At 35.7% G+C, this 22,527-nt stretch overlaps 3 protein-coding genes across 5 annotated transcripts; 1 reads left to right on the top strand and 2 right to left on the bottom strand.

Annotated features, from left to right (window-relative positions):
* Positions 1-2,887: 2,887 nt before the first annotated feature.
* LOC114716379 (uncharacterized) lies at positions 2,888-3,856 on the bottom strand. Of its 2 annotated transcripts, none has more exons than XM_028901384.1 (2): positions 3,594-3,856; positions 2,888-3,510 (listed from the first exon to the last, which is right to left on the bottom strand). In XM_028901384.1, exons 1-2 carry the CDS (start codon positions 3,800-3,802, stop codon positions 3,276-3,278), a joined length of 444 nt encoding a protein of 147 aa, XP_028757217.1. In that variant the 5' UTR covers positions 3,803-3,856; the 3' UTR covers positions 2,888-3,275. The 2 variants fall into 2 exon arrangements, with proteins under 2 accessions (XP_028757217.1, XP_028757216.1); XM_028901383.1 differs by having other exon boundaries at positions 3,582-3,854.
* Positions 3,857-4,599: 743 nt separating this feature from the next.
* LOC114716368 (ion channel CASTOR) lies at positions 4,600-16,203 on the bottom strand. Of its 2 annotated transcripts, XM_028901363.1 has the most exons (12): positions 15,805-16,203; positions 15,625-15,699; positions 14,609-15,220; positions 14,236-14,418; positions 12,698-12,757; positions 12,420-12,623; positions 12,025-12,273; positions 11,322-11,420; positions 10,480-10,674; positions 8,299-8,391; positions 5,577-5,840; positions 4,600-5,122 (listed from the first exon to the last, which is right to left on the bottom strand). In XM_028901363.1, the coding sequence occupies exons 1-12, from the start codon at positions 16,141-16,143 to the stop codon at positions 4,904-4,906; spliced, it is 2,592 nt and encodes an 863-aa protein (XP_028757196.1). In that variant the 5' UTR covers positions 16,144-16,203; the 3' UTR covers positions 4,600-4,903. The 2 variants fall into 2 exon arrangements, with proteins under 2 accessions (XP_028757196.1, XP_028757197.1); XM_028901364.1 differs by lacking the exons at positions 4,600-5,122; positions 5,577-5,840 and adding an exon at positions 5,886-6,001.
* A 3,957-nt stretch (positions 16,204-20,160) lies between these two features.
* On the top strand, positions 20,161-21,257 carry LOC114716359 ((+)-neomenthol dehydrogenase). The gene is made up of 3 exons (XM_028901342.1): positions 20,161-20,481; positions 20,579-20,764; positions 20,856-21,257. Exons 1-3 carry the CDS (start codon positions 20,161-20,163, stop codon positions 21,255-21,257), a joined length of 909 nt encoding a protein of 302 aa, XP_028757175.1.
* Positions 21,258-22,527: the final 1,270 nt, after the last annotated feature.

Below are 22,527 nucleotides of genomic sequence, written 5' to 3'. Positions count from 1 at the left end.
CATAAGGGGATATGCAACCATTTTTAATATATTTGTTGACAATTTTACTAAATATGTAATGGGAACAATTTGTGAAATGAAAATGACTATTTGCATAATGATTTTTGGAACTTGTATTAAGACATTTGCATGCTATTTTACAAAACAGGCAATGGGAATACAATTTGTATAAAGAAAGTTACAAACTTGTTAAATCCACGTACTAAACTTGTATTTCCAAGTTAACACTTGTTATTTCAAATAAATTTAACTTGTTATTTTTAATTACATACTTGTTAAATCCACATGCTAAACTTGTTATTTCAAACAAATTTAACTTGCAATTATAAGTCTGAAATAGGGAGTCACAAGTCTGCAATATGGAGTCACAAGTTCAAAATAGAGAATTACAAGTCTGCAATAGAAAATATCAAATCTAAAATAAGAAATTACAAGTCTAAAATAGGAAATAAGAAGTCTACAATAGAAAATAACAAATTTGAAATAGCAAGTTACAAGTATGAAATAAGAAATTACAAGTCTACAATAGGGAATAACAAGTTTGGAATAAGAAATTAAAAATCTGTAATAAGGAATAACAAGTCTAGAATAAGGAATTACAAGTCTACAATAAGAAAATAACAAGTCTGAAGTAGGAAATTACAAATCTACAATAGGAAGTAATAACTCCATTACATGAACAATTTATTTTATTTAGAGTAATTATTTTTACAAATATTTTTTATTGTAGCAAACTTGTGGCTATATGTCATCGACTCTGGATTTAAAAGCCATCCTCCACAACCCTGCATAACTAAGAGAAAAGTTATTATTAGCTTCTAATTAAGTTGCTACATATTGTAAATTGAAAAACACGCACGTTTATGTTGTGGAACATAATGACAGACACGCAGCCAAAGTTGGGTTTGGAGCTTCTAACACTCCACCTTGTAATATTTCTTGTATTGCTGTAATGTTAATATTCTCTTAGTCATCTGCTTCATTTGAAAAATCATCTGGTTCTAAATGCGAAGGCGGGAAGATATTAAAAAGAGTATTAAATAAATATACATAGTTAGAGAAAGAGAGGCTTATCCGGAGCAACCAGCATTCTTACGAATGGTAGAAAGGGAGGAAGAGAAGCCACACTATTGAGGAATTAGAGGAATGCGATCAGGATCATATTTGTCGACTAGGGACAGTGCTTGTTTAATGTAGTTGCATGCATCAATCCCGTCTTCTTTTGGGGTGCTGGGTGTGAGTTTGAGAGAGAGGAGAACGAAGAGAAGGAGAGGGGGGAAGAAGGGAAGAGAAGGAGGGGGCATTTTCGTCTTTTTTCCAAAATTTCATAATTAATATTCAAGAACCGGTCTTTGGCAGCAATTTTGTGAATTGAAGAACCCAAATTATAATTTTATATATTCCAAGATCTTTTATTATAATTGTCCCAAAATTTTAATAGATTCAATTTAAAAAATTAGAGAAGTGAGATTATAAAATTTAATGAAGATAAGAACAGGTGTGAAATAAATGAGTAAGTAGAATCAATTTTAAATCAAATTCATTAAAAAAATTTCTCTTTTAGCTTCCTTATTTAATATTTGTACCAATGAAATAGTGTAAGATGTCTAATTTTCAAGATATATATATTGCTATAAATTATCTAATAAACATTATTCATCCCGAAATCTATCAAAAAATGCATTTTTTGCCATCAAACCATGAAATTATTCATTAATTTTAACATTAAATTTTTTTAAAGAGTACAGGGGGCTTCAATTAACTCACAAATAAATATTTTTGGTCTTTACTCTTTCCAAAGGAAGTGTAAAATTTTGCCCTTTATATATACCAATTGATTTAAATTATTAACGGCACTAATTCAACTTTATCGTGTCATTCACTTCACATTGGTGATTTTGTTTTGGAGAAATTAATATTTTAGTCCCCATAATTTAGTCGAATTTTCAACATAATGTATTAGTCCACTTCGCAATAAAATTTATTTCTTTCCAGTTTTTAATCCATTACTCCTCACAAGTTCATGTAATTTTCAATTTCTCTTTTGGGGCTTTTAAGTCAATAAATGCCATCTAATTATAATCATGATGTGGCAACACAAATACTTGTTGTGATGTGACGCGTCATTTGCGTTTACCATTTTTAAACACATTAACTTGGGAGAAAACATAACATCCTTAAGACAAGTTCCAATTATTTACCACAAAAAAGAGGAGTTTATTTAAGAGCAATAGAGATGTTGGCCATGCAAAAAGCAAGGGTATTTAAAAGGGAGAACTATTGTGAAGTCTTAAAAAAAAAAGATAATTCAAATATATTGTTATTTTTACTTTAAAACTTGTTATTACATACTGTCAAATTATCATGAGACTTTGCAGTAATTATTTTCTTTTCTTAAAATCGTATAGCAATTCTCCCTATTTAAAAGGATCTTGTACTTGAGTATTTGGCCAGTAGAGGAGCTTCTCTTTTCTGCCCGTGCATGTAACAAATTAAGACCCTTAAAATCCAAGACTTGAATTGAAAATTACCCAACGTAGATATTAGCGTAGGAAGGTTATGATTTAAAATAGACTTAGTTTTTGGAGGGATGTTTGGTTTCTTAAGTCAAAACACCCCTCGTCCTTATTTTGTACACGGTAGAGTCATTTTTAGGTTTCCACCCAAAGCATCTAGCTAGCGCTGATAGTATTCATCGACTACAAACAAATCTAAAAAAGGACGACGGATAATACAGCTTTTTTGTTTGTTTCTTTTTTTTTTTTTTGGGGGGGGGGGGAGGCTCTGGCACCAAGGATGTGCAACAATTGCATGGTAAAGAAGATCCCACAATAATGGAGGGGCTCTTGTGCTCACAAAATTATGTTTAAAAACAAGCTGTCATGAGTTTTAAAAATCACTGGTTGTGATGTATGACTAGCGGAATGGAGAGCCGATGAAAGAGCATGGAAAGAAATACGTAGTATACAACAGATAGATAGTGACAGCGATGATGATAAGTTTTGCAACAACGCCACATTGCATTGATCACGGGGAGGAGGAGAACCACAACTAATGGAACATTAATTCAGATGATTGTCCGTGGCGCCGATAAAGCAGTTATGGTATCACCATATCAACGCCAACATGTTAATATATAGCAAAAAGTTATAAGAGTGGCCCTGTTCAAAGTTTAGGTTGGCGAAACATGGCTGGTTAATATGAAAGCACGATTCAGCGGGAAATGAGGCTACTGACAATTGGGAAAAAGGAGGTTTAGGAAATTAGTGTATTAGCTATTGAGGTGGTTGTTTGATGAGGTTGCCCTTCTCTCTTAGCTTGGCCACGGTCTGTTTCATGGCCTCTTTCCTCTTCTTGCTGGCCAAAACTTTAGCCTGAACCCCACTCACATTCGGATCCTTTTTCTCTTCTGATGGAGGCGGCGGAGGCCTTCTCGCAGCGGCACGCGCATTTTGGCTCTGCCCGCTCAAACTCAAACCAAACAACATTGTGCCGCTTATTACCAGTGACCTGAAATAGACTAGTTAATTAAAGCAATAACAATAAAAATAGCCATATCAGAGAAATGAATGGCCGTATGCCTGCATAAGAACCTGCGAGGCAGAGAGAGAGAGTGGTGTTGGGGAGAGCCTTCATGAGAAGCAGAGGTCGGAATCAGAAACAAAGAGGAACAGTAGCTCGCGCTCTCGCAGTCCCCTCTCCCGGATTCCCGCCTTCTCGATATAGCCGTGGTGGCTGCTGCCATTGTCAGAGAGTGAGCCATCACTTCGATCTCGATTGCTCTAGAAATAAGGCATCGCATGACATTTTGTCATTCATATCAACACTGATATTTACTTCACAAAATGTCTTCCGATTGTGGCTGAGGAGTGGATGCTGTTTGGGGTTTATTCCGCATAGTCATTGGTGGGTACCGGATAAGGTTGCATTGCTGTGTGGACCCTCCATCGGACCTTAATTATGCACCGCTTTAGCTTGATAGCTTCCATATCAGCGGTTATGGATTTTATCTATACACATTGTTTCATAGAATGCAATTTGAGAAGTTATTTGTAAATTATTTTAAATAAGTTCTAAACCTCTTTATTAATTTAGCCCCACGCCACACCCGCAGAATCAAGTTCAAATGGCACTCGGATTTGAGCCCGACGGTAATTCCAAAATCCAAGGGCAATTAGTAACCTGCTGTGTTTGATTTTTTATTTTTAAAACAGTTTTTTCTGCAAAATAAAAAAACAAATAATCTGTTTGATTTTTGCTTATTTTCATGTTCTAAAAATGAAAATAGATAGTAAAACTAGCATTTAAAGTAAATATTAAAATTATTCTTTTATTCTAAAAAAATCAGAACAGTTTTCTAATATCTTCTTATCTTCTATCCTACAAGCTAGAAAATAGGTAAAAACATTTTTTTCCCATTAGCGGTAACTGCATAAATATAAAAAACATTCTTTCACCTTTCATTTCACTATTTTACATGTTTTTCAAACTAATAATTCAAACATAGTTTTTTATTATTTCCAAATTTGCTCTAAAAAAATTACTCGACAAAATTGTTCTTACAACGTAAAAATAAATGCTGAAGACCACTTAGTCTAATGGCACAAGATAGGTCCCCATGGATATCCAGATTGGGGTTCAATCCTCAGCTATTAATCAAGCTACTTATATCTGCCGTCCCAATTCAAGAGAAAAAACATAAAAATAGATAATAAAGTCAAACAAGCCCTACGTTATCCCAAAAAAAAAAAACAGAAACACCTATTTTAGCATGAAAAAATTGGATTTAGCATGCTTTACTTTCACAGAACGCAGCCCAAAAAAGGAAAGGAAAACGCGAGGTTTAATGGCACTAAAGGAAAAAGTTTCATGGTCACGACAGAACGAATAAAATACAAAGGTCTCATTCCTTTTCAGCAATCACAACAAAAACATCCTTCAACGACCACCTGCGCCTGACGTTTTTAGCGGGGGGATTAATAACCGCTCTCTCAGCATTTGCGAAACGGAAACCAATCACTATGTCCCTTCTCTGCCGGGCTCGCAACATTATCTCGTAAAAACTCAGCTCCTCCCCTTCAAACAGGTAGAAGTCAGCTTGTCTTATATGCATCTCATTTCCCTGATAAATATGAAGAAAAATTAATAGCTAGATTTGCCATGATTCCGGAGACAAGGAGATTCGATAAAATATAAGGCTGGAGGTGGTCAATTCCAATCCACAAACCAGATATGCTGCTCAACTTAAAATGAAGATTTGCAAATCCAGTACCAAGTTAGGCCTACGGGCAGAATGATAAATTTGGAGGCGGTGCTCCATCCACACCAATTTAAATGGCATTAAATAAAGAGTTTAGGTAACACGGGTGTCACGACATGAATGAATAATAGTGGTAACCACCCGGAGATCATGCAAAATCCTCAATAACACATATTTAAATCCACTAAAGTTACTGCAAGATCCTAGGAAAGACAGGAGTCTGCATTGACCGTGACTCTGCCAGCAATACGAACTTTAAAACTTAGCAAAAGCAAAATATGGCAGGCTTTTCGAAATACAGGATCTAAAATAGTACCTCCTCGGCAAAGAGCTCTTCCAAGACACCATTTATCTGTCGATCCTCTGCCACCATAGCCAAAGCCATGCTGACAAGTTCATTTGATAAAACATAATCACTAATCTTTGACATGGATAAAAGATTTTTTGTCCTCGGATCCAAAATTTCACTGATTATAACGGATCTATCTGAAGCCTGCTTCATTTGCCCCATCCAGGAGCCTTTTGAGAAGCTTCCTCCATGAACCGAACCCCCCATAGCTTCATAAGGAAGACGCCTAGCCTGAAAACACAAACATTTAAAGCCTCAAAAACAAAACAAAGCAAAGGGGCAATATAATTGTGTTGAAATTACATTGAAGAGTTTGTACAATCCATGCAGGCAACCTCGCTGAATGGAATAAGCCTCCTTGTTATTGTTGTTGTTGGACTCGTACAACCAAGCTTGCCATTGAAGGAAGAGGTAGAGATAGAATATCTGATGGAAACTCAGTGATATGGGATACTAAAACTCATATTTAGCATAGGATGCTCGGTGAGGTATTTAAGTAGATAGGTACTCCCACCTTAAAAAGTATCTTTTAGGTTAGGGTTCCCAATTCCACTTAGTTACCCCTCAATCAATATCAAAATCAAGTTGTTGGCGGTTCCAAAGAGAGCTACCCAGGGATGGTTTTGATTCGCAATTAGCAATAGGGAAGTGTCAATAAGTGTAGCTGCCAAGATGTCAACTTTCCATAGGGGCCAGCTAATGGAAACTTGGTAGTGTGGGATGCTAAGGGGGTGTTGGATTAGCTTTTTAGAAATGATTTACAGTGTATGATGTAAATATATGAAAAGAGTTTTGTTTCGGCTTACACAAAAATATTTTTTTTTAGTGATTATGAACTGTTTGGAATGCTCAATTGGACATTTTAAGTGGGTTAGTTCTTCTGCCTCAACAACTAGATTCTGAAGTTGGGGTTCACCATCCTAGTTAGGTACTTATCAATACCTCACCAACAGTATCAAAGCCTCAAAAGACCATTTACATTGCACATCAATGATAGATGACCAAAAACTCTAGCGAACTCTTGGCTAGCAAATTCAATGGTTCTACCAATTCATCGAACCTTCATGTTCCTTAATACAACGCCTAAGGAGTAGGAAGCCATGAAAGAAGCATACTCTCATGGAGAGAATGCCCGGTAGATTTTTGAGATCAAAACAGTCGTGGAGGATGGAGCAAGGCAGTAGGGATGTTAATGATTACTGCATAATTATGGGAAGAACCCAATGCTCACTATGAAGAGAAATGGTAGTATATGGTTGATTGTGTTATGTCAAGAGATTGATCAGGAAAGATGGGGTACTTGAGATTTCAGCCAATTTGAACAAAGAACTTAATGATGTTCAAAGTCACATCCTTGCTTGAAGCCCATTACCATCTCTTCGAGAAGCATTCATCGAGTTGAGACTCAACAAGTTGGACATGATTAACACCTATGATCTAACTTGCCAAGCCTGAATTAAGAAGGAGGGTTGTATTAGGCCCTCAATATCCAGCATATAACTCTGTCAAATCTTTTCATGAACATGGATCTAATGTGAAGGGGGTGTCAACATCCTTAATGACTAGGAATTTATTATAAATAGTCTCCTCGCCATAATTAGAGACTGTCACTGATCTAGAATTCACGAGAGGAATAGTGTCAATTATGTAGAGAGAGTTTAGTATTTTGCTCGCTGATTTCGTGCATCTGCTTTCTCTACATATCCCCTGGTCCCTTTAATTTATTCAGCACATTAGATGTCATTTTGTCCATGTTAGGACTACTTTTAGAGAATTAGGAAAATACATGAAAAGGGAAAAGATGCTTTTGTGGATCAGAACTTCGACTTCCTATTTTGGACAAAGAAGTAGAAAGGTAGGGTTGCTATAGGGTGACTGTGGTCAAAGGCTATGAGAGGGTTGTTTTGGAGAATGGGAAAGTCACTTCTTGGGCCTATAAATCGTCCTCTTGAGTTCAGTAAGAGTGTGGGGAGTTTGAATTGTGGGAAAGTTTGGCAAGCATTGTTCTGTTTCGTGAGTTTGTAGAGTCATTGTGGAGTCCTTGTGCTGTGGCCAGTGTTATGTTTCTTCTAGGCTTGTAACTGTTGTGTATTTGAGCGTGAGAGTGTGATGTGTGTCTTAAATCACCCTACCCCTTGTAATCTGACTTATTATGCAGTAATATAGTGATCAGTTTCGTTTACCCCAGTTTTTGTTCTCTATTTCCTGATTTACACTTTTGTCATATTATAGGACCACAACTTTAACATCCAAAAAAGTGCTAAAAATTACTATTCAGCAAATGCCAAGGAAACCAACATCAATTAATAAGGCTTAAAAAAGGAAGACACAAGTCCATCATTGATCGCTCATAAAAACTAATGGATAGCCACATAAGGTTACTTTGTTAAATTATCTGACTGAGTTAGCCCAGCATTATGAAAGTCTGCTTCCTACATTGCAGCATTAGCATGCAAGTTACACAAGGGCATGCAAATAGATGCTACAAAGAATTATTAAAAGGATTATACCAATATATAGTCATTTTAATAATCCTGTATTCATGTCAGATGTTTACATATTATTTCTTTACCATAATGACCTAGGGTAATAAATGGTTTACAGGAAAAGGAAAAGCATTTTTCAGATCGCAAAAGAATTCAACTTTATGGAAGTGCCCTTATCAGGGTTAAAGTCAGAAGGAACTCACTTGTATGTCACGAATCAGAAGTAAGGTGGCCAGAGACCTAGAATCTGCTTGAATAGCTGAATCCTCCACTGATTCGTCAGCCAAAATCAATATCTGTGAAGATCAGAAGCAACATCAAATGTATTCTTGATGATAAATAACATATTGTAATCGTATTTGCGAGTGCATCAAGGACATTACATAACATACAATGTCACGTAATTGACCTTGGGAATGAGAGAAAAAGAGGGAGAATCAGCGGGGAAAACGTAGATAGAGAGACACAGAGGGCGATGAGAGAGATAAAGGGGAAATTCTATTCCATTCACTCACTATTGTTCTCAAAAACCTAATTACAATTCACCTAATTCCCTCGGTTTATAGGCCCAAGGGCTTGTTAATTAATTCTCACTCACTCTCTTCCTTTTATTACAGTTATATACCATACTATCAATCTACTATTTTGCAGTTGTCAAAAGGATGTTATATTCAACTCAAGCAAGAGTAAGATAGTGTTAGGGATTTTTTCCCCCTAAAACAGGATGGAATGAAAGGAGATGACTAAAAGGTAGTAGCCATCCTCTGAAGGAATTTCTTGGAAGGGAATGAAATGGTCAAGGATGGCCTCTTCCAAGCCATCCTTAAACACCCCGAGTCCTTTTATTGGTCCCCCTAAATTGTAGGAAAAAGGACAACCTGGCTTGTTGAAATAACAAGATTACAAAATTGCCTTTATCCTCCTCCTCCTCCTCCTCCTCCTCATTTGACTCCACCTCTCCCACCTCGTCATCCTTCCCCTCAGTCTTCTCATCATCCTCTACAAACTAACAACAACATGCTTTAGTTTATGGTGCTTTAGATTTGGATATGCAGACAAAGCCTAATTATTCTGTTAATTTTATTTTTGGGTTATTTACGATAAAAAGATACCTGAGAAGCTTAAAGGAAAATTCTATCGGACTGCTGTAAGACCAACTGTGTTTTATGATAGTGAATGTTGGGCTCTAAAGGGAAAACAACAGCATAAAGACAAGAGTATAAAATTGGGGTAGCAGAATTGAGAAGATTTAAATAGATAATGTGTAGTCATATAAGAAAAAATAAGATTCAAAATGAAAATATCAGAGTAAGAGTATGTGGGGCACCTATCAAAGAGAAAATGATTGAACATCATTTTAGGTGGTTTGGGCATGTGCAAAGAAGGCCATTGGAGACCTGGTGAGAAGGATAGATCAGACAGTTTAGAGTCCTTTAAAAGGAAGCAGAGGAAGACCAAGAAGAATGCTCAATGAGGACATTGGATGAGATCTTCTGGTTAACAATCTATCTAAAGACTTGGTTGTTGATAAACCACAATAGCGTTAAGCGATCCATGCAACTAACCCCACTTAGTGGGATAAGGCTAGTTATTGTTGTTATTGTTTTATTTTTGGGTTATGTCATTTTGACAATTATTTTTGGCTTCTTCTTCGTCTTAGTACCATCTAATTTATTTATGGTTTAAGAAATAATTGATTACTTATTATCCAATAACAAAGGAAAAATCCCAAAAAAATAGTACCTCTAAAATTTTGAAATCTCAAAATTACTATAAAAATGTATTGTCATTTGCTTTTCAAGTGTAGTGAATTACCATTAAAGTGTAATAAACAAGACTGATTTGAAATTCTCTAATTCAAGAGGTATTTTTTGGGGGATTTTCCCAATAACAAATTTATTAAACAATAATTAAATATTAATTATCTCAACTTTATATATGAAACAATAGATCATGCGTGAAATGAAAAGGTTATGAATAAATTTTGCGTTAAGTTGGTCATCATTATCATAATTATTTTTTTTTGAAGATGTTCTAACAAGTTAACACAGAGGACAAGAAGTTAAAGCAAGATGAAATCATTCATAAGGTTTCATTTTAGACAAAAAGTTATGCTCCCCTCCATTCCATTACTGACTGTTCCTTTCCATTCCATCATAAACTCCTAAAGCCACCCTAACAAGTACAGAAAAACATCTATCATTGTTTGAGCCTCAACAACTATCAAAGTAATGCATTGTAGAACTAATATCCCATGCATGAGCATCACAATTCCTCTTCACTGAGATTATTGTTATTTTAACCGTTTGTATGCACAAATAACTCCCTCCGCAAACATGCAACAATATAACTTGCAGAGGACAGAACAAATAAGTCCCGCTTACAGAATCAAATGATTCCAAAGGAAGGCTTTCCAAGTGACGCCGTATAACAGCATTCCCTTCACGATTAACCAATGATATATTTACCAATCGATTTATGTCAAGACCACCATCAGTTAACTTCTTTTCCCTCTCCTTTTCTGGAACATCATTAAACATCCAAAGTTCTGAATTAGGTGCTAGAGATGCTTCCAAAACCTAGAGATACAGTGAGAAGTAGGATGGGCCAAACCATATATTAACATCCATAGAAAATAGAAGAGTACAGTGAAATAATTGTAGCATATAAACTTAAATTTAGTATATCTCATGGTCCATGATAATATAAGTATTAAAATGAAATGAAAAGCCCACGAGTCTTCAAATTATTAACTTTCGCGGCCTTTGGTTTGCAAGACCTTTTTGGATTCATGGAAATGATATTCCTACTTTGGCATGGATTTCAGAAAAACATTCAAGGTAGGAAAGTCCAGTTCTTGTGAGATAAGGACTTTCAAAAATGTTAAAAGGAACACCTGCCCTTATCCAAATACACTCTTAAATTAGTAATCAATAAACAATAAATAGAATAAGAGTTGATAAATAAAATGTAAAATGTATAACAAGTTAGAATAAATAATAATATTCACAATAATTATTACTATTTCTCATTCAAAAGAAATAAAAATATGGTGAACATTAATGTGGGTTTTTTTAAATTTACCGATGATTCTTAAAAAATGTAGAAAATTCTTTTAATAGCCATGATGAGTCAAACATGAATATGTTTATATTCCAGGGAACGTGATTCAATGGGGTGTGTTTGGATTATGCAATCAAACAGCAGCAGATTTCTTATACATTACCATGATCATGTCCTCCATATCCCGGCGCCAACCGCAGAAAAGGATTCTTTCTGGAGATTCAGGATAAACAAAGTCCTTGGGTAAGCTTCCCCTCCAAACCTGCAACAGCAAGGAAAAATAAGTCAAAAAAATCCAATGTCCTTCGTCCATTCACTGTAATTCTCTTGGAGTACAACTCCTGTTTAAAAAATACAACATTAGCAATTATGACTATTTTTGGACCTAAATGGACAAATTATTTTTTCAATCAGTTTCATCTTACTCAAAAGTCTACAGCAACCATCATCCATTAAAAATGATTAATCAAAGATTCATTCCCATTAATTAAATTATGAAGCAAACAAAGAGAAAACTGCTTTCTTTATGCCTTTATTCTTTTTTTCATATCCTGCCCCAGCATTATAAATTGGAACCCGTAGGCCTAGTAAAGCATATATTAGAATTTGATTGGAGATTCTCCTTGGCCATCGGGATTCAAGATGAGACTCTAGCTTCCCTAGTTCTAGTAGATTTTATTTTCCAAAAAAGCTTTTTACTCTATTAATATCATAACCCCTCCCCCCCAATCTGTGGCTATCAAATGGGCACCCCAACCTAGGTCAATAAAAATATTTGACCATGCATTTACCACAAACAAATCACAGAACACCAACTGTTCATTCAAGATCCTAAATTTTTTAGGGTCAAGGGAGAATGAAAGCACCATAGGCAATGAGGCTGGGGCATAGGTGTCATCATCCTCAGCTATGACCAGAACTTCATCCCCTTCTTGTAGAACGTAGGAGTCATCTGGATTCAAAATAATTCTACCTCCATGTAATGCAACCTTGATTCCACAAGGAATTGCATCAGGAAAGCTGATCAACACATCCTCAAATAGCATACCATCCAACTGTGGCCATCTTTTAATGTAGAATTCACAATTTTCAAATCCAAGTATGTCTTCCCAAATCTGCCAAATCAAACCCATTGAATATTTATGAATTGTCAACCACAAGATTAATTAACAATTGAAAACAACAGTCCAGAAATGTTGCGCTTAATTAGCATCATGAATAGTGAATTAAAATTGCAGAATATAAAACAATAGATTTCAACCTGTGCAAGTCCAGGCTGCCGAGCACATTGAATCATCAATCGACCAATGACATCATGAGCAACAACAGTTTCAACAAGATCACCACCGACGAGTTTAACAAGGACCTCGTTATCAAGATCACTTAATTCAACAACTATGTGTCCTCTTAATCCTTCTTTTACTCCAGTTAGACTTAAAACTGTTCTGAGTGCACGGGCATCACTCTGTACCCAAACAAAAGTAAGTTAATGGTTATTCACCCCTACCGAATCTGGAGCAGATTATCACTCAATCAGACCTGATCAGCATTTCCATCTTCAGCAAGGACAATTATTGCACGTGCCTTTGAAACAGAAACCTGAAAATCACGTTGGTTTAGTAAATAAATTAACAAACAATCTGGACAAAAATAAAATGATCGTTGGAAACAGAGACCCAAGAAAATGCAAGTAGCGTAATTATTTAAAATTAAAAAATTAAAAAAATTAAATTAAAAATTTTAATAGGGGGGGAAAAAACCTCCAGCCTTGACTCTAAATGGATGCAACGCATTGTTCTCAAATCTTCCTATTGGAGGATTTGCAATAAAATCATGCATGATGTTTCTAATTTTGTGTCCTCCAAAAAGGACAATCAAATCCAACCCTGCGCAAACCAAAACCATGGCCACCTTCCCCCAAACACAGAAAAATAAAGAAGCAATCAGCAACTTAAGAGAATATCTTAAACACAGTAAAACATAGATAAAAGTCAACAAAGTTATCATATTCTATCAATTTAACTTTTTTCCCTTTACTTATAATTAATATAACAGGGTTCTAACAGACTTGTATTAAAACAACAAAGCAATTTATTCATTTAAAATTTATCAAAATAACCCAAACAGCGTCTCCTGAAGAAAGATACCATTCCATCACATTTTACCTCCTTATAGGCCTCAACAAAAGGGGTTTTTCTTTTCCACGGTGGAAACTCAAACAGACTCTCCTGAAGTTAGAGGCTGCCACAAAAATAAAAAAATTTGGCTTTTTTTTTTTTTTTGGGTCAGGGGATAGGAGGGGCAGAGGATAAAGATCAACATATGCACTATAACATGCAGCTATTTAAAAATGACACCACTTTGATGCATAGGTTAATATAATAAGTCCACATTGAACAGTTATCTGTCCGGAAATAAGGAGGAGGTTATTTTGTTGTTTAACTTTCCTATGTGAAAAGGAATTGAGTGCCTGGTTTGTAGCTAACATGCTGATAGATACCGATTGGTATAGGAAGTTAGAGAAACATTAGGAATAAATATTTATTCAAGTTACTTTAGATATTTCCTAGATCATCTAGGTTATTTTCTGATTAGTTGAGTGGTCCTCAAGTTTAGGAGTAGCAGGTTATGATACTTGCGGATTAAATCAATAATTTTATTTACTTATTAGGTAGTTATTCCCCATTATCTGAGTTGTGGATTAATGGGAGTATTTTTAGAAGTTATTAATTATGTTTCTGTCTATAAATAATAAGGTTCACATCATATAGAAGTCACCAAGAAATATAGAGTTATAAAGAGATTTATTCAATTAAGCTATTAGTTGAGTTGAGTAAGATTCTTGCTTGAACTTCCTAATAGATTATTTTTCAGATATTTATTTTTCACGTTTCTGGGAACCTATCACATACCCTATTAAATCCTTATATGTATTGGCGCCCTCTGATTTATATTTATATAAGAGTACACAAAAGGATAGAAAACTTTCCTCTGGCATTCCTTTATCTTTTTCCTTTTGATTCCTAAACCTGGTTTGTCATAATATCAAACAAAAGGATAAAGTCACATAATACTACCTTCTTCAGATCAGCCAATATTAGGGGGCTGCCACTTCTGCATATGACCGATGTTCCTTTAAAATCAAATTCCATTTTTGCAATGTCAAGCTCCATTTCTTCCTTGTCTTGCTCAGCCATCACTACTACAGTTCCTCCACCCAAGCTCTCATTGGCCATAGAAAGTTGATTCAGCAACGAACCCTGCACATCCAGTTAGGATATCAGTGGTGAGATACAGGAACATTTCAAAAAGTTCGCAATACATAGATTAATTTGGCACAAAAATGGCCAATCAAAGTACTAAACTATCAAATGATTAAAATATATCTCGTTGAATAATTAGTACAGTAAAACAAGAGGAACACTAACTGTGCTAGAATCAAAATCTTACCAATTTATCACTCCAGCCAAGAATCAAAGTGTGATTTCGCTCAACAACCTCACTTTTTCCTTTCCTCAGTGAGTCAAACTTCTCAGAAATTGTGTCAGAAACAAGCCCAAGCATCATTGCAAATATAAGCATCCCACCAAAGCTAATAGAAACTGCAACTAACCTTGGACCAATACCTTCAGAGCTGGCGTGGTTGCCAGAATCAGCAACATAGGTCCAAGATAGCCAAAGGCAATGTGCTAAATCCTCAGCTGTTACACCAAAAAGGGCCAAGCCTCCAAGAAAAATAAGCAGCAGTGTTGCAACTAACAACACTAGTGGCTTAGCATATGGGTGTACTGATAAAAACACATCAACACGATATGCTATCCGCTTGTTTAGAGATGCCTCTTCTGATGTATTCTCAGAAACCCTTGATTTTGATACATAGTCTATGTACTTGAAAATAACAAGAGGAATAAATAGAAGTGTGAGTGAGAAGAACAGAGCAACATTTCTTTTGAACTTTCCACTTGGACAAGGATCGCCATCCTGAGCTGGGGGACTCATAAGATCTAGCGTATCCACCTTGTTGTCCGCATTTAATCTATGATTAAGGTTGAGAATCTCACTCTGCGAAGAAAAATTTTTGTTTAGCCCAATCCTTAAAAACTCCAAACAAACGAAAATGCTATCCGGAAATTTAAGATAAGCATAAATCAAATGGGATCCTCAAAACTATGGTCGTCTACCATCCGATTCCTTGTGGACTGCCCCTAAAATTTTAATGATATCTAGATATGACCACTAAATTGCAATTAAGTACTTGTTAATTTCCACAGCTGAAGCAGTAACCAGAAGATTGAAATATTGACAAATGATCAACGCATTCATAAGCAGCAGAAAAGAAGAGTTTGATGCTGAGTGGAGTGCTAAAAATCTGGTATTCATGCATAATAAAGTGGATAAGTTGTACAAATACTCAATTCTCCATAATACATTGCAAAAGCTTACCAACTGATCAACCAGCAAGTTACCTGCAACTGATTGACTTGGCTCTGTAGATGAATATTTCTGAACACCAGCAGCAAGGAGAAAATAATGGCCAGCATCTGTTTATCCACGTTTTAAAAAAAAAAAAAAAAAAGAGAGTGGCACGTCATTTGCAAATCATCAACTGAGAGAGACAAAAATACAGAAGGACAGAGAGTCGCCACCAAAATGGCTATCTGCCAACGAATTGAAGAGTCAATAAGCTGCTTCTCATCAGATAACTTGTACGGGGGTTGGGCCTTCGAAAGACCGTCCAAAGCCTCAGGTTTCTCATTACTGACAGGAAATTCAACTCTGCGACGAATGCCTGAACGATTGAAGCCATTACGTATGTTGGAGGTCGGAGGTGACGGCGGGTTCAGAGGATAAGGGCGAGAGAGTCTATGCTTTGACAAGAATCGACGGGGGTATTGTGTAGAGACGGAAGAGTGGGAAGAGGAGCGGGTGAACGACGGTGAGGGAAAGAACCAGTCTCTCCCGGCGGAAGACCATTCCAGGGACATAACGGGAATTACAGACGGAGATTTTTTGGGTTCCTTTGATAATCTGGCAAGGTTATCGGTTCGGCCACTGTAGTATCAACTATCAAGGCCCCGTTTGCTTTCTCCCCTCTTAATTTTTTATTTAAGTAATCTAATCTCATGCCTCGGCGTCCGGATAATCAATACTCCAATTCATCTGCAATATTTATTCCCTGTTTTTTTTGGACCAGCTTACAATATTTATTTCCTCAATTGGGCTGAGCATGGCCTTCGGACCCAATTTACTGTTACTATTTATTTATTATTGTATCGACTTTATTTACATAAAGTATAACGTATATTAAATAGGGATAAAGTTAAAAAGTTTTTAAATTTTAAATTAGAGTTAATGAAACTTAAAGTTTTCTTTGATCTATATGAAATATGTTAGAAGTAACTTATAATTGAGACCAGTGGAGTGTTTTACACAGAGTGAAAAAACAAGGCAAACTCAAAAAAAAAATACTTTCTGAATTTCAAAATCTCAAATCAAAAATTACTATAAAAATATGTTGTCGTTTGTTTTTTAAGTGTAGTCAAATACTATTAAAGTGTAGTAAACAAAACTAATTTAATATTTTAAAATTCAATCATTTTTTTTCTTTAGATTTTTTCAAAAATTAATAGGTACAGTAATAAGAGTTGATCTTTCATAACATAATAAACCAGTGTTTAAATCTCTGTTAGAAAAGATGTTCTACCTAGATTACAAGGCACAAATTCTGAATATGAATAACAAATTCTATTTCTACTACGACGATAACATAAATATTGTCATCTGCTTTTTGAAAAATAGCAATTTAGTGTTAAGACTAATTTGAAAGGATGTTTATTGGGATTTAGGCGTTACTTGCAAAATTATTCTGAGAATAAAATTGTCTGGCTCTTTTACCCAAAAAAAAAATTGTCTGGCTCTTTTTTCGTTCTTCCTCTCTCCGTCTCTTTTTTCTCTTGTACTTTTGCCACAACATTGTGAATTTCAATATTAATTTGACATCTAAATAGTATAATATGAGTTATAAATCATCACAGAATTTTTTTGGGGGGGGAGACTTCAAGTAATTTACAGCGAAAGAAGAGTTGTAAACTTTGAAGAACATTTGAAAAGAAACACAGAATCAATTGTAAATTCCACATAAAAAGTAAGTTCGTACAAGAATAATAATAATAATAATAATGCCGTTTAACCCAGACTAATACCGATTAATTGCGCCTTCCATCCTGATAAAGGGCTTGCAGCGATTGCTTTTACTGGAAGGGATGAGAATGTTTGGCTGCTGGATGGTTTTTCCAGTTGAATTAAATCGGATTCAATACTGATGGCTCAATGTTTGGGGATGTAGCAAGCTTTTTGTTATATATGTCATGGAAAATGACCTATCGGACATTCTGTTTGAATCTGATTGTAAGTACTTAATGAAGTGCCTGTTTGGCATCACTTATTTAGAGCTTACAAGTAGCTTATAAGCTCTATAAGCTCGATTAACAAAATTGGGTCTGTTTGGATCAGCTTTTCTGCAATCGGGCTTTTGTCTGAAAAGCTACAATAAGCTATAAGCTAAAATTAACAGCTTATGACTTATAGCTTATGGCTTATGGCTTTTGAAATATGGAGAGAGAAAAAGTTAAGAAATTTATTACCTCTTTTTGTTCTTATTATAAGTCTCAAATAACTAATTTGTAGATAATAAAAAATCAATTAAAATTAGTTGAAAGTAATGAATAAGTTAGAAATATATTTTTATTTTTAAATATGCTCCTAAAAATATACTTTTATTTTTTCGTGTTTCACTTTATATTTAAAATATTTTTATGACTTCTTCATATTAAATTATTTTAATTTCATTGTATTATGTGAAATTATTTTTTTAATCATGTTTCATTATTTATTAAAACTCATATCTATTTTAGTCATTTTACAACCAAACTTACTTTTACTCAATCATAATCCAAACAACCTTTTACCAATCTCATTTTTGCAATCTAGCTTTTCTGAACTCTAATCCAAACACAATTCAACTTATCCAATTTAGCTTTTATCCAATTTCACTTCTCTATAAGCTACTTTTTCAATAAGCTATTTTTCCAATCGCTGATCCAAACGGACCCGAAATCTGTGAATGGAGACACGTGGCTCCTGATTGAAAAGAGGTTGTGACAAAGAACGTTCTTACTGTAAGAAATATTGAAAGGGTAATGTCTTCCTAACTAAGTGATGAGAGAGCTCCCACTACTCCCTCAAAGCTGCTCCTAAATTTTCTCAGGCCTGATCAGAAAGTGTTTGGATATTTTCATAAATGCTTTTTAAAGACACTCTTTCATAAATAGAGACAAACTTTTCTATATATTTATTTTGTATATTATAAAATTACTTTTAAAATTATGATTTGCTTCCTTCCAAATACCCCTTTAATCAGAGTGAAATGTGCTTAATATTTTGGCTGTTTTTGGACAGCTGGTATTTTGATTTTAATGATATTACTTTGTTGGCAACAAATAAAATTACTTTATATTTGAAACAGAATAAAGGAGAGGGTACGCATGGAGACATGAAGTTGACTGGCGGCGGTAAGAATTCATTTGATAATTCCGAGAATTGAGTCACATGCCCATAAAGCAAACCTGCCCTTTGATTTGTTTATTTTCCTCCAATGTGTGGCTTCGCCCTGGAATCTTAGGCTCTCCAAACCTATTGTTTCTATATTCTTAAGCTGGATAGAGGCTCTAAAAAATTAAGGGATGATGCCCTGTTGCCTCCCCTTTTTTGGCCTTTTACCTCCCTCCTTTTTAGTCTTTCAATAGTCAATTCCAATTGCGAAACTTGCACGAAAAACACCTCTCGAACAAACGCACTGTACATTGTGGATTCCAACCAAGCGGCGCACAATAAGTTTTTATCAATTTCATCTTTCATAAATTCTCTTCTGAGATTATTATAATTCCCCCGCCTACGTCTATACTGGTCATAAACGGGAAAGGGAAATCAGAGAGATACAATCAAACAACGGTTCTGCCCCATGATACCAAGATGATCAGCTTAATATTTTTCAGCACATCACGCACACACGGTTTTAAGAAAAGGTCATCGAGAAAGTTGGCATGCCGAGGGGGGTTCCCATAGTTGTTTGTTTTAATTAATACTCCATATATATGGACATATGTTCATGACCTTATGATATTTCAAGTTGGTCAGAGTATCAATGACTTTAAGGCTAGCTTGCGCATACCGACCATTGACCCTCATGTACCATGATGGAGAATGGATGGATGCAATTAAACGATGGGAGTTAATCCAAGAACACGGGTTAGTATTTATACCCTGTACTTCTACTATCTTGAACAACGTAAAGCTTGTCCTTTTTGACACACCTATATACTATAACTACGACAATCCCTATCAGTAATATCTTTAGTTAATTATTTTCTTTTACCAGACAAATGAGAGAAAGCGATTAACATCCTTGGAGTACGTGATTTGTATTCAATTTTCTGTTATCTGTTCATTTTCCATTTTTTCCTCACTCTGTATTAATTTTCTTTTTTGCCAAGCTTTGCATTATTTAATTCATATGTATTAATTAATTATCGTTTATAGATATATGCATGCGTGTATGGAAAGGATGCAATAATTAACAATTTTGTATTGGCTGCATGTGATTGAATATGACGGAATCAAAGAGCCTGGATGGACTTAGCTAGGTGTGAATATAAAAACGATCGGCCGGAGTGGGTTGGGCTGCATGCGCTGATTAAATAGGGTTTGTACAGCACTAAACAATTGAATGGAGACACTTGAACACGTTGCTTGAACCCGCATATGTTATTTTAATATTTGGTGATCTCTCCCGATACACACACACACACATGAACTTCTTTCAGAAGGGGCTCATCACTGCTCTCTCTCTCTCTCTCTCTCTCTCTCTACATATATATATAATACCCAGTCGTCCTTGATTGTGCGATCAGATCATATTCTGTTTGGTATACATAATCATAAATATGGAACCCGAGCCTTACTTCCCAGATTTTGATGCATCCTTATGCTCAAGCAGCAGATGGTGGTCGAGGGAGACGTTGGCGGTGGTGACGGGAGGGAACCGGGGTATAGGGTATGCTTTGGTGAAGCGCCTTGCAGAATTGGGAGTGACGGTCATCTTAGCAGCCAGGAACAGAGAGAAAGGAGAGGCTGCATTGATGTCACTCCGAGCCGAAGGCCTTGTTGACGTTCATTTTCTGTTACTCGATGTGTCTGATCCCCTTTCTATCGCCGCCTTCGCATCCGCCTTCAAAGCCAGATTTGGACCCACCTTGGATATTCTTGTGAGTTAATTGATATATATATATATATATATGTACATTACGGATGAATGTAATGAAAGAGAAGTGAAAACTGATCATTCATAATCATGCACAACAGGTCAACAATGCTGGGGTGTCATTCAACGAGCTGCATGCGAACTCGGTGGAGCATGCAGAAACGGTGATGAACACCAACTTCTGCGGCCCAAGGTTGCTCATTCAGGCTCTCCTCCCCCTCTTTCGTCCTAATTCTTCGAATATCAATCGCATTCTCAATGTGAGCTCCAGGCTCGGATCTCTAGATGTGAGTGTGGATTAATTAATTGAGTACTGAGTTATTTGAACATAGTTTTATTTAGGTTTTGTTAATTATCTAACTAATTATATTAACGCAGAAGGTGAGAAACAAGGAGATAAGAAAAGTTCTAGAGGGGGAGAAGCTGGAGGAGGAGGAGATAGAGGAAATGGTGAGAATGTTCGCGAGAGACGTGAAGAGTGGAAGGTGGAAGAGCAGAGGATGGCCGGAATACTGGACAGAATACGCAGTGTCGAAGCTAGCTCTGAATGCTTACTCTAGGATTCTGGCAAAGCGACTCCAAGGAAGCATAAGCGTGAACTGCTTCTGCCCCGGTTTCACCAAGACTTGCATGACAAATGGTCAGGGCACTCACTCTCCCAGCCGCGCTGCCTCTGTTGCTGCCACTCTTGCCTTGCTTCCCCCTCATCTCTTGCCCACTTCCAAATTCTTCTTGCTTCGCTCTTCCCCTCCCTCCCGCTCTCACCTCTCTAGACTCTAGCTCACTCTTAGGATGCGTTTGATACGAGGAAAATGAAGTGAAAGAGAAGGAAAAAGCAGAAAAAATTTTAACAAACTGAATTTAAAAAGTTAAAATTTTATTATTTTTTTGTCTTTATTTTTTTTTATTCAAATTTTAAATTTCCTTGTTTCATGTGGGAAGGCGTACAGCCCAAGGCCCGCTTTGGCCCACATTTCGGTCATTCTGTCAGACTCCGGTTTCCCATTCCACATCAGATCCCATCCTGCGCGCATTAGAAAGCCCGATATTTTTACTCGACTGCTTATGCCTAGGCTGTCTCCGTTGTTATTCGGATGTAAATCTAAAAGTCAATTAGCAGCGCAAGTGCGTCTTTGGTAAACATAAGTGGCGGCTCTTGGCTTCAATGTTGGCAATAATAAATGAAGACTCCCCTCGCCTATCATATTGATTTTATGCTGTTTTGATCATGGCCCCAACAAATTGCTGCGTCCTTTTTCATTGCTCCCCATCTTCAATCATTTCTTAACTTTCTCATTAATTTTAACATGGTGCTTACGTCAAATTTTTTATGACCATGTGTCTTGTTTTTTGAAATATTGGTATTTAATAGTATTTAATTATAAATTTATATAAAACAAAAAAATGCATATGATTATGCATAATTTAAGTTACTAAAAATCGGACCAATTATTAAATCAATTAAGGCAGTAGGTCAAAAGTAGTTAAGGCAGTAAGTCAAAAGTCAATGAATCAAGTCGGAATCAACAACAGAGTCAAACTAATGACAAATAAAAACAATAAAAATTTAAATTTTATTAATAACTAAATATCAATTTAGCACTTTCAATCACTAATAAAATAATCATATACTTGCAATTTATTTTCAACTTGTTTGCAATTCTTTTGACACATTAGAATCATAGTATCATGCTATTAAAATCACTAAATACTCATACCAACAAAATATCAAGATATATATGCGATAACAAAATATTCCTCCCTATAGTCATTCAATCATACAACCTAATTATTAGTAGCTTTTAAAAAATATCAAAATTTAAAAAAAAAAAAAAAGCAATTGGGTTAACCCACCAAACTGGTTGGGGTTACTCGGGCTAATACCAAGTTGATCCGTGTCATGCTGGGTCAATTTTTATTCAATCTCAATTTTTATGCTCAACCAAACCTGTTATTAGGTTGGTTTACTGATTTTTTTGGGCTGAATTGGCCAATCCAGTCTAAGTTTCAATACTATGGTATGATTAGAAAACTTAATATAATCAATATA

Source organism: Neltuma alba, unplaced genomic scaffold (genome assembly GCF_004799145.2).
Source record: "Neltuma alba isolate B1F8T4 unplaced genomic scaffold, ASM479914v2 tig00011652_pilon, whole genome shotgun sequence".
NCBI lineage: Eukaryota > Viridiplantae > Streptophyta > Magnoliopsida > Fabales > Fabaceae > Neltuma > Neltuma alba.
Note: the sequence above shows the minus strand (reverse complement) of the source record. Positions and strands in the feature narration are given on the sequence as shown.

Bases quoted from the DNA above. Each gene is read 5' to 3' on its own strand.
- LOC114716379 (XM_028901383.1), bottom strand. From the start codon at position 3,802: ATGCGATGCCTTATTTCTAGAGCAATCGAGATCGAAGTGATGGCTCAC. The intron at 3,511-3,581 runs GCATACGGCCAT...AGTCTATTTCAG, and splicing joins CCTCGCAGGTTCTTATGCAG to GTCACTGGTAATAAGCGGCA.
- LOC114716368 (XM_028901363.1), bottom strand. From the start codon at position 16,143: ATGTCCCTGGAATGGTCTTCCGCCGGGAGAGACTGGTTCTTTCCCTCA. The intron at 14,419-14,608 runs GTAAGATTTTGA...CTGGATGTGCAG, and splicing joins TTGGCTGGAGTGATAAATTG to GGTTCGTTGCTGAATCAACT. The intron at 5,841-8,298 runs GTGAGTTCCTTC...TTGTGTTTTCAG, and splicing joins TTCTGATTCGTGACATACAA to GCTAGGCGTCTTCCTTATGA.
- LOC114716359 (XM_028901342.1), top strand. From the start codon at position 20,161: ATGGAACCCGAGCCTTACTTCCCAGATTTTGATGCATCCTTATGCTCA. The intron at 20,482-20,578 runs GTGAGTTAATTG...CATGCACAACAG, and splicing joins GACCCACCTTGGATATTCTT to GTCAACAATGCTGGGGTGTC. The intron at 20,765-20,855 runs GTGAGTGTGGAT...ATATTAACGCAG, and splicing joins CCAGGCTCGGATCTCTAGAT to AAGGTGAGAAACAAGGAGAT.